Raw genomic sequence first — 16,682 nt, forward strand, 5'->3', positions numbered from 1 at the left:
GAGCGTGGCTTGATCATGCAAAGCCTCAAGAAAAAACAAGCTCATGACTTCAAACAAGGACCTTCAGTTAACTCACAAGACAACCCTTCCCCCAATTTAAAGGGGTCACAGGGTGGGGGACAATAACACACTTGTACACACGAGCAGCTGCCAGTCATTTATTTAGTCAAGGCCCAAAGACAGCGCATAGAGAACAGATCAGGAAGCAGGAGTCAACCCAGGATCTTTGCTCAGGCCTCGATTGTGAGCGTGACCTCGCCGTGCACCTGCCTGAGAGCGGGGCAGTCCAGGGTGGCGATCAGCCTGCTGGTACCTGCCCTCAGCGGGGTGAAAAACTCACTCCAAATGAAAGACGCGCCTCCGGTGATCAGCCTGGCGGCGAGACGGCACAAGTGGGAAGGAGGACGTCAAACATTGCAACTTGCAAGTCTTAACTTTTAAGTGTCAAAAGCAAGGTTATTTTAGTTCATGAAAACTAACGAAAAAACAAAAATTCAAAAAACTATTTTGTTAACGGAAAAAAAACTAACGAAAATGCTTTTTAAAAACAAAACTAACTACAACTAACTATAATTATAGCGAAAATGCCCTTTGTTTTAGTCATTGGTCATTAATTTAATACATGAGACTTTGGGGATTATTTTAAACGTGATTTTAAGTATATTTTGATATTAACCGGAACTAGACTAAGTGCATTTTCTGCAGAAATTGCATGGGAATGCTGAAAGCTGAATGCTAATAGCTAAATGTTAAGCTGAACGCTTATGAAGTAAATTGAAAGATAAATTATGTGAAAATTACAAAGTATTAATTGTAGTTGAAAGATAAATGAATAAAACGAATACTTGAACCCAGGAGGCGTGAATTTTTGAAGCAAGGAAAAGTGTTATCTGAAGGTACCCTCCATTCATTTACATGGGAAAGTGGAAATAATGATATCCAATGGTAAAATGCAAAAATAATTCACTCAATAGCGCCACCTAGGCATGCAGTACCCTCCATTCATTTAGATAGAAAAATTGAACTAATGATATCCAATGGAAAAATGCCCCCCCCCCCCCCAAAAAAAAACACTTAACAGCGTTACCTAGGCATGCAGTACCCTCCATTAATTTAGATGGAAAAGTGGAAGGAATGATAGCCAATTGAAAAATGCAACAACAAAATAATCACTCAATAGCGCCACCTAGGTATGCAATACCCTCCATTCATTAAGATGGAAAAGTGGAACTAATTATATCAAATGGAAAAATGCAACAACAACAAAAAATATCACTCAATAGCGCCACTTAGGCATGCAGTACCCTCCATTCATTTAGATGGAGAAGTGGAACAGTGATAGTCAGTTGGTATTACATGTATATCCCTTATCATAATTGCCATGGATATATTTGCAATGTACAGTCAGAGGTGGAATTCGAATCTGCAACCTCCTGGGTACTGGACAAGGCAATTTACCAATTGCGCCAATGAGCAGTATCAGAAAGCTGGTAATGTATGTATAAATGGAGGTAGGTGTGGAAAGTAGGAAAAGTTCAATATCAGTCTCATTGAAAATGAATGGGGAAAAGTTGATATTTAACATTAAATTGTGCGAATACTGTAAGTATTGTGGAATCAAACGATAAATACCCCGGAAGGCGTGAATTTTTGAAGCAAGTTTAAATTTGAACAGTGTAAATCGGAAGTATTTAGTGGGTGGGAGTTATTTCAGGGCAATAAAGACGTTTGAAAGTGTATCACACAGAAGTGATGTCATCTAAGCAGCAGCCAATAGAAAATCACCTTTAGATGGCGTCGCTCCTAGGCGACAAATTTGCCTGCTTGACTTTTGACTCTAATGGCTAGGCTCGCCTGCTTTTTCATTTAACTCAGCTGAAATGCAACAAGAAACTTTTGAAAAGAAAGTTACTTTTTTTATTTTACCATGGTGTTTATTAAATATTGCGCACAAGCAATACACATTTAAAAAAAGAAAAGAAAGAAAAGTAATACTGAAACTTACTAAAACAAAACTAAAACTAAACATTAAAAAAAACTAATAAAAACTAACAAAACCACCCTGAAAACTAATTTAAAAAACTAAAAACTAAAAATGACACACAAAAAACTAACCAAAATGAAAATTCCAAAACTACACTGGTCAAAAAGCAAGCAAGTCAAGTCCCCAGTAGATTTCAAAAAAAGTCCAGTCAAGTCGTCACTTGTTTCCAGGTTTTAAAATCAATGTTCCATAGGACGGGCACAAACGTCAAACAAAACAGAAGGATTCCCGTCGAGCTCATCTCACCTGTAGTATTTGGACTTGGGAAGCATGAGTCCGGCGCCTTCCATGCGAACATAGACATCCTCCAGGCTGCTGCCGAAGGGGTTCGTAAACTCCACCGTCACCATCATCTCCTCGCTCACTTTCCCGGGGCCCGTCACCTGACGCCAGGCAGATACACCAGATGGGCACGCGGGCCATTTGAAGGTGACGCGGACGGACCTACGGCGGGCACCTTGACGACGAGTCGGGGATTGCGCAGGCGGATGACTTTCATGGCGCTGACGATCTGTCCCGTCTCGGTGACCTTCCCCGTCACGATAAAGTGCAGGTGTGACTGTTCCACCAGCGACTTCATGTACTGCTTGGCCTCCACGCTCACAGACTCTTTCGCACCTGCCCACAGCACAACGGCAAGCCCGGAACCCGCCACCGGGGGGAGGGGTTAGTGTTAATACTGCATCTGTGCTTGAGAGTGGGCATACCCTCGCCACCTCGGCCCCCACAGACTTACATCCATCGGGGCCGATTCTGATGGAGGGGGTTGTGAACAGGAACTCGGAGCTGATGAGGCCCGTGTAGTAAACCACGCTGCCGCTGACGTACGCCTCCACAGTCCGCCGACTGCTGCTTCGATTGACCAATTTCAGAGTCAACTCAAAGTCATGGCCTACGCTGACTTCCACGTTGGAAAGAAGCAGGTCGACATCGGCCGCAGGCAGGTCCGACTTCTCTCGTTTACAGCTGTACGCCTCCGCCTTCTCCAGGACTGTGCGCTCTTCGGCGCTGCCTTCAAATCATTTCACAGGACGTCACCTCCGATTTTTGATTTGGGAAATCATTGGGCGGCTTCTCACCCACCTTCAGGGAACTTGTACCGATCAGTGATGTCACGGCGACTCGACCCGCCGGGAGCTTTGGTCAAAACCATGCGGCCGATGTGGCTGCGATTCACCTTGACCGGCTCCATGCTGCCGTCTTTCCTCCGGGAATAAAACACCATGTCGCTATTCACCTGCGGGCGGACCGGTAGACCAGAGAGCATTAAAGCGGCGTCGCTTCGATTCCACGCTAGCTCCAAGTTTTGCTAAGCTAATTTCTTCCAACTTACTTTACGGGTAAAGCCGTAAAAGTTGAACATTTTCACTCGGGTGTACTCACTTTTGTTGCCAAGTGTGATGTTTTTGTGTGGTGGTGTGCCATGAGATATTTCCAAAGTTTGGGAAACCCCGAAACAGACCCACCTCGGCAAATACAAAGGCGGCATCAAAGGGGAAGCAGATTTCACCATGTTTGATGGCGTGGACGGACGCCGGGCCGCATCGGTACAAGCCTTCAAGGAGAAGGGCCGAGTGTGTTTGTTGTATCGTCATTACTCCAGAGAGAGGCAACATTTGCAGATGTCCACATTTACCATCGCTGGTCTCCTGCGGTGTCGCATCTACCACCTGCCAGCCTCCGAAGCCGAGCGGGAGGTCCGGTCTGGACATGTAGCACTCGTTCCAGCAGTGGTAGTTCCTGGTCAAGATCAAACTTGAGCAGGCTGATCACACTTGTTATCACGTTAATTAGCTGCACACCGCGCTTGTGCTCAAAGAGTTGAACACTTCCCAAAAGCAAACGTTGGCGCTTATGCCATCTTCCCAAATTATTTTTCAAAGGTCTTAGAGCCATGACTGATGCAATAACTAAAACAATGAGGAAATTAATGTGCACAGTTGAGTGCACCAAAGCATTACAGCTAACCATTTGGACTCAAATCTTTCAAAGCTAACAATCTCCACATATGATCCAGTCCACACTACCAGATGGAGTCCCTGGTCCGGCTGCGATCTATCCGGCCGTTTTCATCCAAGATGATGTCAGACTTCAGATTCCCATCATTGTCGTGGGCCGAGAAGTAGTTGGTGACCACTCGCGACGGTATGCCCAGGCAGCGCAGGACTGCAATCCCACACACCACAAAATGGAGTGTTACAGTGTCATCAAGTTCATTTCAAGTCTCAAAGTGTATCAGAGTTAAGATGGAAGTCAACCTTAAACATTTCTTGACAATATGTTATATGTGACCTCACTAGTCTAAACATGACATTCTGACTAATATTACATTTTTGGAATATGAGTTATGAAGCAAAATTCTGCTATTTTTATCCATTTCAGGGGGCGGCCATTTTGTCACTTGTGTCAATTGAAGATGACATCACAGTTGCTCAAGCCTCAGGTAACAACCAATTTATTTCTTTTCTTTTCTGAAGCTGCGCTGTAATTGGTCGTTGCCTGAGCCCTGAGCAACTTTGATGGCATTTTCAGTCGACAGCAAGTGACAAAATGGCCGCCTTCTGATATTGATAAAAACAGCTAGATTTTGCTGCTACGCAATATTAACGAGAATGCCACATTTAAACTAGTGGGGCTGCATCGAAAAAAATTGCGTTGACTTCCCCTTTAAATTGTATTTTGAACAAATCATATACGAGCCGTCAATCGGCGAGCAGTTTTCGCCAGATGCAAAATGGCATCAGGACCAATTGATCACTTTGATTGGCTGTTAGCGAATCAGAAAGTGGAAGTGACGAGTCAGTCAAGCTTAGCTAAAGTTGCTATTGACTTGGATTTGTTCCTGCTCGTACGATGAGTGTGTGTGTGTGTGTGTGTGTGTGTGTGTGTGTGTGTGTGTGTGTGTGTGTGTGTGTGTGTGTGTGTGGGGGGGTGTGTGTGTGTGTGTGTGTGAAGGCACGTCTGTGAAGGATAACGTTATACAAGGACTTTGAGCTAAAACAGGCTCAAAGAAAAGAGTCATTTTAAAACACTCCAATAGAGTTGCTTTGAACTGTGAGACTGAAATTGAGCGTGCACTGACAGGTGTTGAAGACTGCAGCGTAGACCCAACACTGCGCGTAGCACACGGGCATCTTGCTGCTGGCATATGCGAGGAGGATTTCCGTGCTGCCGGTCCAAGCGGTGGGCGACACTCCGTAGGTATAGTCTCCGCTCCAGTTCCCCACCAGCACGCCGTCGTCGTCGCGAGCGTCCAGCTGCATTCCATGCAAATAATGTCATTTTCAAGCACTCTCTCACCAGACGGCTGCCACACGCGTCACATCCATCACTTCCTGTCAAACTGTATTGTATGGGGCAAAGGTTGATTTGAAACCGTTACGAGCATGCTCACCATGGCAGAGGCCCTTCTGGCCACCTTGATGGGGTCCCCTCGGTTGATGAGGGGCATCTCAGACCTGTCCATGATGTACAGGCACGCATCTAGAACGCCGTAGTTAAACTACACAGAAGAAAAAAGGGGGGAAAAAAACACAGGAGTGGACAAACATTCTTGCGCAAGCACCACATTCGATCATTGTGAAAGGGGCAGATGGGTCAGGTGTTGACAGATGAGGTCAACGTGGGGCTCGAATTTGGGCCCAACCTGCAATATGGATTTTGCCGATTCCATAATTTGGCAAGAGAATTCAGATAACCTGCCAATTACTTATCAAAAAAAATATATCATAAGTAAAATAATTAAAGAAACTATGTTTGGTTTATAATACTTTGTCCTTCAATATTGCTTTCAATTAACAACAAAGAGCAATTTGAAGGAGAAAAACAAGAAAATGGATGGATGGATGGATGGATGGATATTATCATCATTCAACATGATACATTTTTATAAGGCTCGAAGTCAGCAGTGGTTCAAATCATCCATCCATTTTCTTAACTGCTTGTCCTCACAAGTGGTTCAAATCAAGTAAATAAATCAAATATTTTACTTTTGACTTGAGAAATAAAGATCATTTATCGGATTATTTAGCCAATCACTTAAAAACCAAATCCAGACAAGCAAATATTGATCCATTCATTTATATGACTTAGTTTTACTGTATTTCTTTACTATTCAATTATTACACCATTGCCGATGTTGAAGTATGTTATTTCAATTTATTAGACAAATCATTGAATAAAATAATACAGCATTGTTAAATGGTTATGTGACGCTGCTTCTTTGACAATTTTTTTAAACTCAAAATATCCTCAATGAATAAATACAAATTATATACTTGTAAAATGGGTATATTTATTTTAATACTAAAACAACAAATTTTAATTTTTTTAAAACTTATTTGTATTAATTAATTTCTAATTAAGGAGAGAATATTAATTAAAATGCACAAAGTGGCTGCCTAATTTTTTTAATTATTTTTTTTTGTGTGTAAAACCTTTACTGGTGGTATATGCCCGTTTAGTCAGGATTTTTTAGGATAAAAAACAAAAAAACAATTTCAATGGAATTACAGTATAATGGTTAGTTTTTTTGTCCCCCATGAATTTGGGGCGGTCTACTACTGTATCTGTCAAATTGTTTATTTCACTACAAACGTAAAAATATACATTATTATTTTTTTTTTTTTTAAATGAAGCCGTTTTGGTAAAAAAATAAAAATAAAAATAAAGTAAATGCAACAAATATTGCAGAACTCTTGATAGCGTTAATGGGGAGTGATAAAAAAAAAAAAACCTGGGGTGAGTGTGCCAGCCATACGGTATAGACGGCACACAAAATGTTCGAACAGCACCTGTCCGTAATTCCAGTGTCTCTCTGCGACGTCGTCATGCGAGCCGTGGTAGATGATTCCCGTCTCGGTCATCACGCATTCTTCCCGCTCCGCATGGTCGTTCAGGTACACCGCATCGGCTGAGGGAGGGCCACATGACCATGTTCACGAAAAAACACTCAAATGGTCTCATAGGCGGCCGATTTTACAGGATGGCAAAGGCGTGGCAGCTGCCATATTTAGCAAATGGCTTGCCAATTAATCTATCGATACTGCATTCAGAATTGGATTATGAAAGTTCCTTATATTGTCACCATAGTGTTTACCAAAAGTGTTTAGAATTGTCTTGCACTGAAATGCTCTAACGGTAACTACTGAGAACTTTCACTGAAACGCTCTCATACACATTTTCTCAGCTAGCCGACTGTAAATTTCAGCACATTCTATGACTACATTATGAGCATATTTCAATATGATATGTGAGAGGATTTGAGTTGTAAGTGTGAGAGGGTTTCGGTGGTGGCTGTGATAGGCGAAGATACCGGAGCGGGCTGAACTCACCCGCCACCCAAGGGTTGAAGAGAACATAGACGTAACGTCTCTTATCCTGCTTGGTCCTACGGATCCCGTACGGGGTGGCTACGGCGACGTACATCTGGTACTTGCCCACGATGCAATTGGCGGCGGCCGTGATGCCCATGGTGACCATGTTGTCCGAGGTGTTGACGATGCGGCCCGGCCAGGAGGACTGCTTGTCCTCGGTGGGGAAGACGGGAACGTAGGTGTTCTTGCTGTACTGAGGATTGGAACCTGGGGGGGGGGGGGGGGGGGGGTTGGGGGGGAAGGCAACATCACACATTCTTATAAGAGGGTGTGCACACTTGTGCAAACACACAATTTAGATTTTATTTTTACTTTTTTCAAAAACTCTATTTGAGTTAGAAATTATTTGTCTTGGTCTCATTTTTTTATATCCCCAAAACCTCATTCAAAAAGGGGGGGGGGGTGTAGACTTTTTATATCCACTGTAGTTGCTGCCTACTTGCTGATTTGACACATCAGGTGACATCCGTGTGTGCGCGTTGGCTCACCGATGACAAACTCCACAGCAATCTTGTCCGTGTTTGGTTTGTACGGGCGGTTGAAGGTGATGTTGACCTGGAACTCTTGTCCTCGACGGACGATCAGGTAGTTACAATTGTACAGTGACGTGTGGTGGAGGGTCTTGTTGCTCTCATCTTGGTTCTTCATCAGGTCCACATCCCAGATGTCCAGGAACTCTGGACACACATTTTCATTCTTGTGCCACACTTAGTACAACTTTTAAGCAGCATTTGACTACACCTATGAGTATCGAGATAACTTTTACGAAGGACTTCAGTTGTTTAAAAGTATTCAGATAATGTTTTTGGGAGTATTTTGTGTATTTAAAAGCATTAACAAAAAAAATCAATTACTTTTAAGGTTGTAGGTAACTTTCAGTGAGCATTTCAGTAACTTTCACGTAGTTCTGATCATTTTTAATTAGAATTTTCAAGTATTCAGGTAGCGTTTAGGGTGTAGGTTGTAGTTAGATTACTTTTAGTGAGTATCTGAGCAGATTTCAGAGTATTTAGGTAACTGAGCATTTCAGTACATTTAAGAGTATTTAGGTAACTTTTAGAGAGTATTTCATTAGCTTTAAAACTACTCTTCAGTCTATTTGGGAGTATTAAATTGATACTTTTCATGAACAATTAATACCTTAAAAAAATATTTTTTCTATTTATTGTTGACTGAAGATGACATCACCTGTGCTGAGGTAACGACCAATCATTGCTCAGTTTGTTGACCAAACACAGAAAACAGTTGAGCCATTGGTCGTTACCTACTTCCTCAGCACAGGTGATGTCATCTTCAGTCGACAGCAAGTGGAAAAATTAGTTTTTAACGGTATTAACTCATTCACTGCCATTGACGCTATAGACGTTAAAAATAAATTTTAACCATTTCTATTTAACATTTTTCCCACTTTTGTTAACAAGAGTATGAAAACCACATTTTTTTAAATTGTACATTTAGAACAGATATAAAATTTGTGATTAATCGTGAGTTAACTAGTGAAGTCATGCAATTAATTACAATTACAAACTTTAATCGCCTGACGGCCCAAATTTTTTATGTTTTCTTTTTTTATTCATTCACTGCCATTGATGGCTATAAACGTCAAAAATTAATTTTAATTATTTCTATTAGTTTAACATTTTTCCCACTTTTGTTAACAAGAGTATGAAAACCTAGATTTTTTTTTTATTGTATTAGAACAGATATAAAATTTGTGATTAATCGTGAGTTAACTAGTGAAGTCATGCGATTAATTACAATAAAAAAATGTAATCGCCTGTCGGCCCTAATTTTTAATCATCTTTTTTTTAAATGAATTTATGGCAGTGAATGAGTTAATTGTACATGAAAGATAAATTAAGTCATTCTGGACAAAATATTACCTTTTTACTGCTGAAATTGGCTAAATGAGTCAAGTATCCCTTTAAGGTAACTCTTATGAAGTATTTGAATACATCTAGAAGTGTTTAGACCACCGGTTGGAATCTCTGACATGAGGTCAATCGGAAACATACCTAGATACAAAATCTAAAATCTAAAATGACCTTCTGCCAATATTTTCAAACATGTAAAAAGTGCTGCTTTGCTGTATGCTACTTTTGAACAGTCAAGTGAAAGAAAAAGTGTGACAAGCACTGAAAATCAAGCGCAGGGCCGGATCTGCCGGCGGATGTGGTGGCACAATGACAATCAAGTTTGGGCAACCATTAGCCATGCCTGTTAACAGCTGTCAATCCTGACTGCGTATCTGTCTGTCCAGCCGTCTGACAAAAAGCCCGAGCGTGATGAGGTGGCAGGTTGCCCGGAAGTGAGCGGAGTTTATCCTGTGCGCCTGTCAATCATGCTGTCGCTCAACTTTCAATCATATGCAAACTCCAGCACGGATGCTTCAAGATAACAACTTGTGCTCTTCTGTAAAAATAGTCACCATGAAAAATATTGAAGGACAAGTACAGATATAGTTTTCAAAAATAAAGACTGGTAAATATAGAACTGCTGAGTCAGTCAACTACTTTTTCAATTCCAGAGTGAAATGTAGTTGATGGTACTACAAGTTTTCAAGGTGTCAAAAAATTGGAAGACCTCTACAGTAAAAGAAGCAAAAGACAAACATGTTTTCAAAATTGCAGACTACAGTATGTCACTGAGCAAATGGTCAAGTGTAGTAAGGCAATTTTCACACTTAATTATTTGTCCACCAGATCCAAACCAAGCGTCCGCCTCACCAGTCAAAGGCGGAAGTCCTCTCGGGCCGACTGCTCCAAACAGCTCAAACTCAGGAACGTCTGTTTCGTCCAAGTTGGAGTTGGCGGCAGGGCCGGCGGTGCGGCCTCGGCTGCTCACCTTGGGACGGAGTCCAGCGGGAGCGGGAGGGGCGGAAGAGGGGCTGGTGGTGGTGTCAGATGGACCGGACATGTCGGACATGCTTCACTCAGTGAGGACTGGAAGAGAGGAGAGTGATGTCATCGCTCCGACCGCAAGATGGCAACTTTCGACCAGTGGTGGGCAAAGCATAGCCAATTAGCCACAGGTTATAACTGGTTAATTTTCATTTTCAAGAGTTCTTATAGTTTTCCCACAAAATTTGGTTAGTTCAAATTGTTGCACCAGGACGTGGACTTTACATGATGATATGATGCTTAGGCTATTTATGAAAGTTTGGCCTGTTAATAAGCCAACTAAGTAAGCGTCTTCCCTTCTGCTACCACAAGTGCCTTTCAAAATAAAAGCACATCGCAGGAAGCGGTATACTGAGTCAGGGTGGTGGCCCTAGCTTACAAAATTCATAATTATAAGTGTGGGCCTACCCACACACATCACACACACTGAAAACGAAATGTTTGCGAGCCCCGGCAATACAGCTATGCCAAGTGAGGGAGGCGAGTTTGCTGTCTGCTGTCTTGCTTGTATACCGTTAGTCTACTTACACATTCAAGTCAATGCTTGGCATTCACTCCAGTGACGCACATGCTCGGAATTATCCTCACTGACTCACTCGCGCATATTCAAGCAAGGCAAAATGAACTCTCCGCATCTGACCGCATACTCACCAAACTACAAAGGCATGTCATCCGCACTGTCAATTCATCTGACTTGACAAAAAAGAAAAGGTGATCTTTGCTGCGGAGTGAAGGTGGAGGCAAGTCACGTGAGGTTCACGTCAGAAGTCCCACGTCTCATATCACGACAAAAGAGTAGAACAAGTAGAGTCCTCCATTGCTACATCCGTTGCAGGACATTTTCCAACCAAGTACAGTCCCGATAGAAGACGCTGTTGCAACTATACAATTTCTGCTTTTTGCGAATGATTGCACAATCTGAGGCTAGGCTGGCTGCTTGCTGCCACACTTTCCTGCTTAACGCATACTACAGTTTCAGTCAGGGATGGACTGGCACAAAAAAAATCGTCCCTGGCATGGGCCGGGCCCGACTCCTGACCATACCTGTCTAACACATTGTTCTGCCACTGATATTTTTGACTGATGTTGGTTAGGGGTGGGAACCTCTGGGTACCTCACGATACGATACGATATGCGGTACAAGGCTCACGATAACGATTATCTCACGGTATGACGATACCGCGATTATCGATATATTGGTCAGGTAATAAATCCACGATAAAACTACTCAAGACATAAATTGATGTTTTTTCAATGAGAAAATAGTTTCTTTTTGTACCATCACTTAAACAAAATATTAAAACTGGTGTCTTCTTCACAGTGAGTACGTAAGTGTATTTTTTTTAAACAAATCCAAATGTCTTCTTAATAGAGACCACTTTCTATGAACAAATTTGTGTCTTTCTTAAACACTATTGTCATGCAATGTCAGTCAGTTACATAGTGAAATGTTTCATTTTATAAACTGTGACGATTTTTTGTGTAACATTGCAAAAGTAAATAAATACAATTATTTAAATATTAAATCCAATTAAATTAATATTAATATTCCTCAGAAATTGTGTGCTTCCAAAATTTTAACCATAAAATATGTTTGAAAATGTTACGTATGTAAAATTGAGTCAGTTGCTGGACAGATAACAAATGTCTTAAACAAATAAAAGTAAGTTCATGAGTCTTAGTCGCCTGAAAACTTCCATACATTTCCCCGCCACTCTTATGAGGTGCTCCCCCTAGCGGCCTGCCAAGTAATTGCTCAATAAGTAATGAACAATGGAGCCGTAACTATCGCGATACTTGCGTAGGCCTATCGATAATCTATCGGGAGACAAAGTATCACGATTTACCTCAATATCAATATATCGTCACACTGCTAATGTTGGTTCAATTTGCTGTCTATATTTAAAATGAATTAACGGACTAGTCCCTCTAAATTGTAGGCCAGTCTGTTGGGGTAAAATGGAGGAAAGTAATACCTAAAAAGAACTGCATCAGCCCCAAAAGACGCCGGCCCACCAGGCATCTGCCCTGTATGCCAGAACTTACAATCTGTGTTAAAGTCAACAATGCGTCCTGCCAAGGTGTATGTGACAGGGCAGCAGACACTGAAAATGTTATTTGTTTAAAAAGTGACAAAGTCTGTTGAAGGCTGTTTACGCAAAGATGGTTGTGACACATCCTCAGTGGCACACCCAACGCTCGAACGCAACCCTAACCCTAAATAACAAACACTGTCAAACAAAACACACATGCAGACATTTTCGCAACAAATGGGTAAGTTGACATGACGACAGCAAGTTGAAAGTGGTTCTCACCGACAAGTGTGCAACGGTTCTCCAAGTGTGGACGCACTTTTGTGAAAGACTGAAAGCTTCCGCCTGCCCCGTCAGACGCTTCTGCTTAAATAGCCCACAGAGCTTTCGTATCGGTGGGAGTTATTCCACTGGTGGGCAGGACCCTGCAGTGGGGTGGGACCCTGTTGTGTGAACGCAGCCAGTCCACTTTTGAGAAGCGCATGTGGAATCTGAGGTCTTGGTAATGCTTCTCCTCGGCTGGAAAAAAAGGAAAGCCATAATCAACACCAGTTTGTCTCACATTCCTTTGACGCAAGGAAACTGAGGCCAAAGTGACCCACGATCATTCCATGCGGCTCTTGTCATTCTCACCCGCTTCACTGGCCACAAGACAAAACATTTCCTCATCCATACTTGTCGACAGGGCATCCGTCACACTAATATTCACCAGACCGCTTATGTATATGGTCTGTCCTGTTTGGGATTGAATGAAGTTGAAAGAAAGGAATAACTCGTGAGCATGTGTGTGCCATGTTTGAAGGAGAAATCGCAGTAGACTCATCTAACTTCACGACAGTACGTGTTCCTTGCTTTGGTCCGAACCCTCCTCATCAATTGATGACATGGCAAAAAAGAAAAGAAAAAAAAACTTAATGTGAGAAGCAATACTGGGAAGTAACAAATGACAAATACTAAAAGGATTTTTTAGGCACTTCCAGAGTTGCACGTTTGATTGACTGAAGGCCGAGATTCGAAAATGCAGCGCCCGCTACTGAACATGATGAATAAAATATCTCACAAAAAGTTCAGCTGTTTAATCCTAAAACCATATCAACTAAATGGTGACTTTTCAGAGGTGTCGGTGCCTAAATTATCTTCCAATTCTGGAATGGCCCATATTACACTTGATTAATATTTTTTGGCCACAAAATAGCACATTACACCTATTGCACGGCTGCAAATTAGTACAAATAGTACATTGTGAACAAAAATGAGCAGGGCTGGACTGGCACATTTTGACTTAGGCTGGCCCAGCCCAGCCCAACTCTTGCCTAACATATAATTCTGCCACTGATGTTTATGGATGATGTTTCCGTTTGCAATCTATATTCAAAATTGATTAATAGACTGAACCCTCTTAATTGTGGCCCAGTCTCGTGGGGTAAAATGTAGGAAAATAATCATTAAAAAGCACTGCATCATTATTATTTTTATTTTTATTTTTTATTATTATTAATATTTTTTTTCAGTTCATTCGGTAATTTTACCGATTTGACATGTCATCATCGCTCTCTTTTTTTTAATTTTTTTTTTAATTATTATTCTTTTTTTAAATACATTTTTATTTTGTATGTGGGTGTGTATGTGCATGTGCGTGTGTGTGTGTGCGCGTGAGTGTGTATTCATTAGTTCACCTAAAACCTATAAAAAAATCCCATACGTTCACCTAAACCGAACACTTCAGAGTCGTGAGGCCGTCAGGAGACCCGAGGAAGGACCAAAGAAAAGAAAGGAAAGTGAAATCCAGCACCGACCAGACACCACCCACCAACAACCGGGCCAAAGAAGAGTCCTTCACCAACCCCAGAAACATCTAAATTCCAACAAATCAGGGAGACCTCAAGAGACCAAAGGAGAGACTGAGGAAAGGAAGGAAGGACAGACGAAGCAGAGTGAGATCCACAGACACCAGCCTCCACCGATTCAACAACCAGAAGAAGAAGCAGATTGTGCCTGAATTTCGATAGATGCTGGTGTGGTGGATCTGGCATGCATGAAAATCTCCACCAAAGAGGGGAGCTGTCGACCCCTGCCAGGACAGAGCAAGCGCAACACCTCAGGGCCCCCCAGGCCACGGCAGCGCCAAGGGACAACCCCTGGGCCCCGCAGGCCGGAGAGCAAACCCAGGAGCGCCCCCCACCCCAACACGGCCCGCGCCCCCAACCCAACGCAGCAGGACGGGGCACTGCAGACCCGCCAGGCACCCCACCGGTCCACAGCCCCCGCTCCCCCCACGACCCCCCCGCCCTTCCATCCACCAACCGCCAGCCCCTCAGACGCCGGGGACCCCCCGCACCCAGGCATTGGTACCGAAGAGGGGCCGGACATCGGAGCGGAGAGGGCACCCGCGCCCACCCCACCTCCCGCCGCGTGGAGGGACGGAACACCGGGGGCAGAAGGGGAGATGGGGGCACCGGGGGACGGGCGGCACACCCGAACCCCAGGCCCAGCGGGGAAAGGCCCCGGTCGTCACTCCAGCGTTCTTAGTGAAAGCTAACCCTGTTACTGAGTTCGCCAGCTCGCCGACTGGCGCGGCGGGGACACGGACAGGGGATCGTAGCACTGCTCTATACTGCGGTCTGCGGTATGCTCGATCCTGCTAGCAGCAACTGGGTTCCTGACTATAAAAACACAACCATTAGTTACAAATTGCCAAATACAGAAACAGCAATGTAAGTTATCGCGATGTGGTGGCTCTCACTAACAGGCAGAAAAAGTACTGCATCATTAACTCTTTAATAACGTTTAGTAAAATCCAAATGAGTGCCGCCAAAGACGTTAAAAGACGTTCACTATGTTTTTTTGTTTTTTGGGGGGAAACGGGTGGAGGAAAGCCTTGGCAAGCTGTGCTGAAAGTATCAAGCAGGTCGAGTTAGTATAATGACTATTTTTGGGCACTAGATGGCAGCGATGACTCTTTGGACAAGATCGGGTAGGAGTCAGTAGAAGACGTGAGGCAGAGCTAGAGTGTTGAGGGGAGAATGGCTGAGGAAGCGAAAATGGCGACCGGTTGCAAGCAGCTCACGCTTGAGCATTTTTTTCAAAGACGAATAGCACCAATGCTATAGAGCACATTGATGATGATGATGAACTCCGAGGTTGACGCCGAAGTTGGAAGCGTTGACGCGGCGGCTTCGATCACGTCGTAAAGCCTCACCGGCTAGCGATGCTAACGGCGGAAAACGTGGTGCACAACCGAGCACTTCTGCACAGGCGGACGTTCAATCGGACGATGAAGAGTACCCCGAGTCCAATGCATATTAATCGGAGGAGTGAGTACAGTCTGATCACGGAGAAGACACTAGTTCTGGACTACGATGCCACCATGAATGGAGTGGATAAAATGGATCAGAACATCTCTTAACACCCGGTATAGGAACTGAAGGACATGAGGAAGCCAGACGTAACACCAGGTCACCGTATCATGAACCTGAGAGTAGACTTGATGACAACATGGCCAAACACACACTGCAGTATATACCTGCTACTCCCCGGAAAAAAGGCCGGCAAGAAAGTGCACGCGAAGGGGCAATCGCAGTGAAACTAATCTGTGGTGCAAATCCTGCTGCGTCCCCTTGCATGCAGGGGAGTTTTACACAATAAACCACACAAAAAGAAAAACTGTGTAGTTGAAACATCCACACAATTGTAAATAGTACCACAGTTGCACACATTTGTAAATAGTTTGCCAAATAGTTTTGTCAAATAGTTTTGTCAAATAGTTTTGTCAAATAGTTTTGTCAAATAGTTTTGTCAAATAGTTTTGTCAAATAGTTTTGTCAAATAGTTTTGTCAAATTGTTTTGTCAAATAGTTTTGTCAAATTGTTTTGTCAAATTGTTACACTGTTGAATGTAAATAAACTTATTTTGCTATCAAAAAACACTTTTTCATTGTTGGTGGTAGTGTTTTACAGAAGTAAAGCACTGTTTAGGTGTTTGTGGCATCATTCATGAGAAAAAAAGGTGTCAAATTCACTAGAGTGCATGAAATAATATCGTTTCACAAAAAGCTTGATTTCTCCGTATTTTGGTCCAAAACAGAGCATTTAATTGAAACTAACCTATTTTCTATTGTTGATTACTGAAAAACGGAATAAGGTAGAAACAAACTTTTTTTTCTGATGAAAGATGAGAGTTCAATCTTTCATTTGGTAGTATCTGTGTTTCCATAGTCCAAACACAAAATATTCTGTGGACCTTGAAAGATCAGTCAAAATGCTTAAATCAGCTGGCACCCACATGTTCTCTTTTCTGAAAATGCTTGGCAGTCAAAGAGTTAAATAGCAG

General features: G+C 42.8%; 1 protein-coding gene across 1 annotated transcript; it reads right to left on the minus strand.

Moving 5' to 3' along the window:
* Positions 1-144: 144 nt before the first annotated feature.
* f13a1b (coagulation factor XIII, A1 polypeptide b) lies at positions 145-12,736 on the minus strand. The gene is made up of 15 exons (XM_086060290.1): positions 12,635-12,736; positions 10,146-10,361; positions 7,908-8,096; positions 7,378-7,626; positions 6,838-6,956; positions 5,439-5,546; positions 5,127-5,301; positions 4,072-4,210; positions 3,681-3,784; positions 3,511-3,599; positions 3,128-3,281; positions 2,781-3,056; positions 2,502-2,662; positions 2,291-2,427; positions 145-372 (listed from the first exon to the last, which is right to left on the minus strand). The coding sequence occupies exons 2-15, from the start codon at positions 10,342-10,344 to the stop codon at positions 231-233; spliced, it is 2,241 nt and encodes a 746-aa protein (XP_085916416.1). The 5' UTR covers positions 10,345-10,361; positions 12,635-12,736; the 3' UTR covers positions 145-230.
* Positions 12,737-16,682: the final 3,946 nt, after the last annotated feature.

The sequence above is a fragment of the Leptonotus elevatus genome, chromosome 17 (assembly GCF_054856555.1).
Source record: "Leptonotus elevatus isolate MCC_2025b chromosome 17, RoL_Lele_1.0, whole genome shotgun sequence".
In the NCBI taxonomy this organism is placed as follows: Eukaryota; Metazoa; Chordata; class Actinopteri; order Syngnathiformes; family Syngnathidae; genus Leptonotus; species Leptonotus elevatus.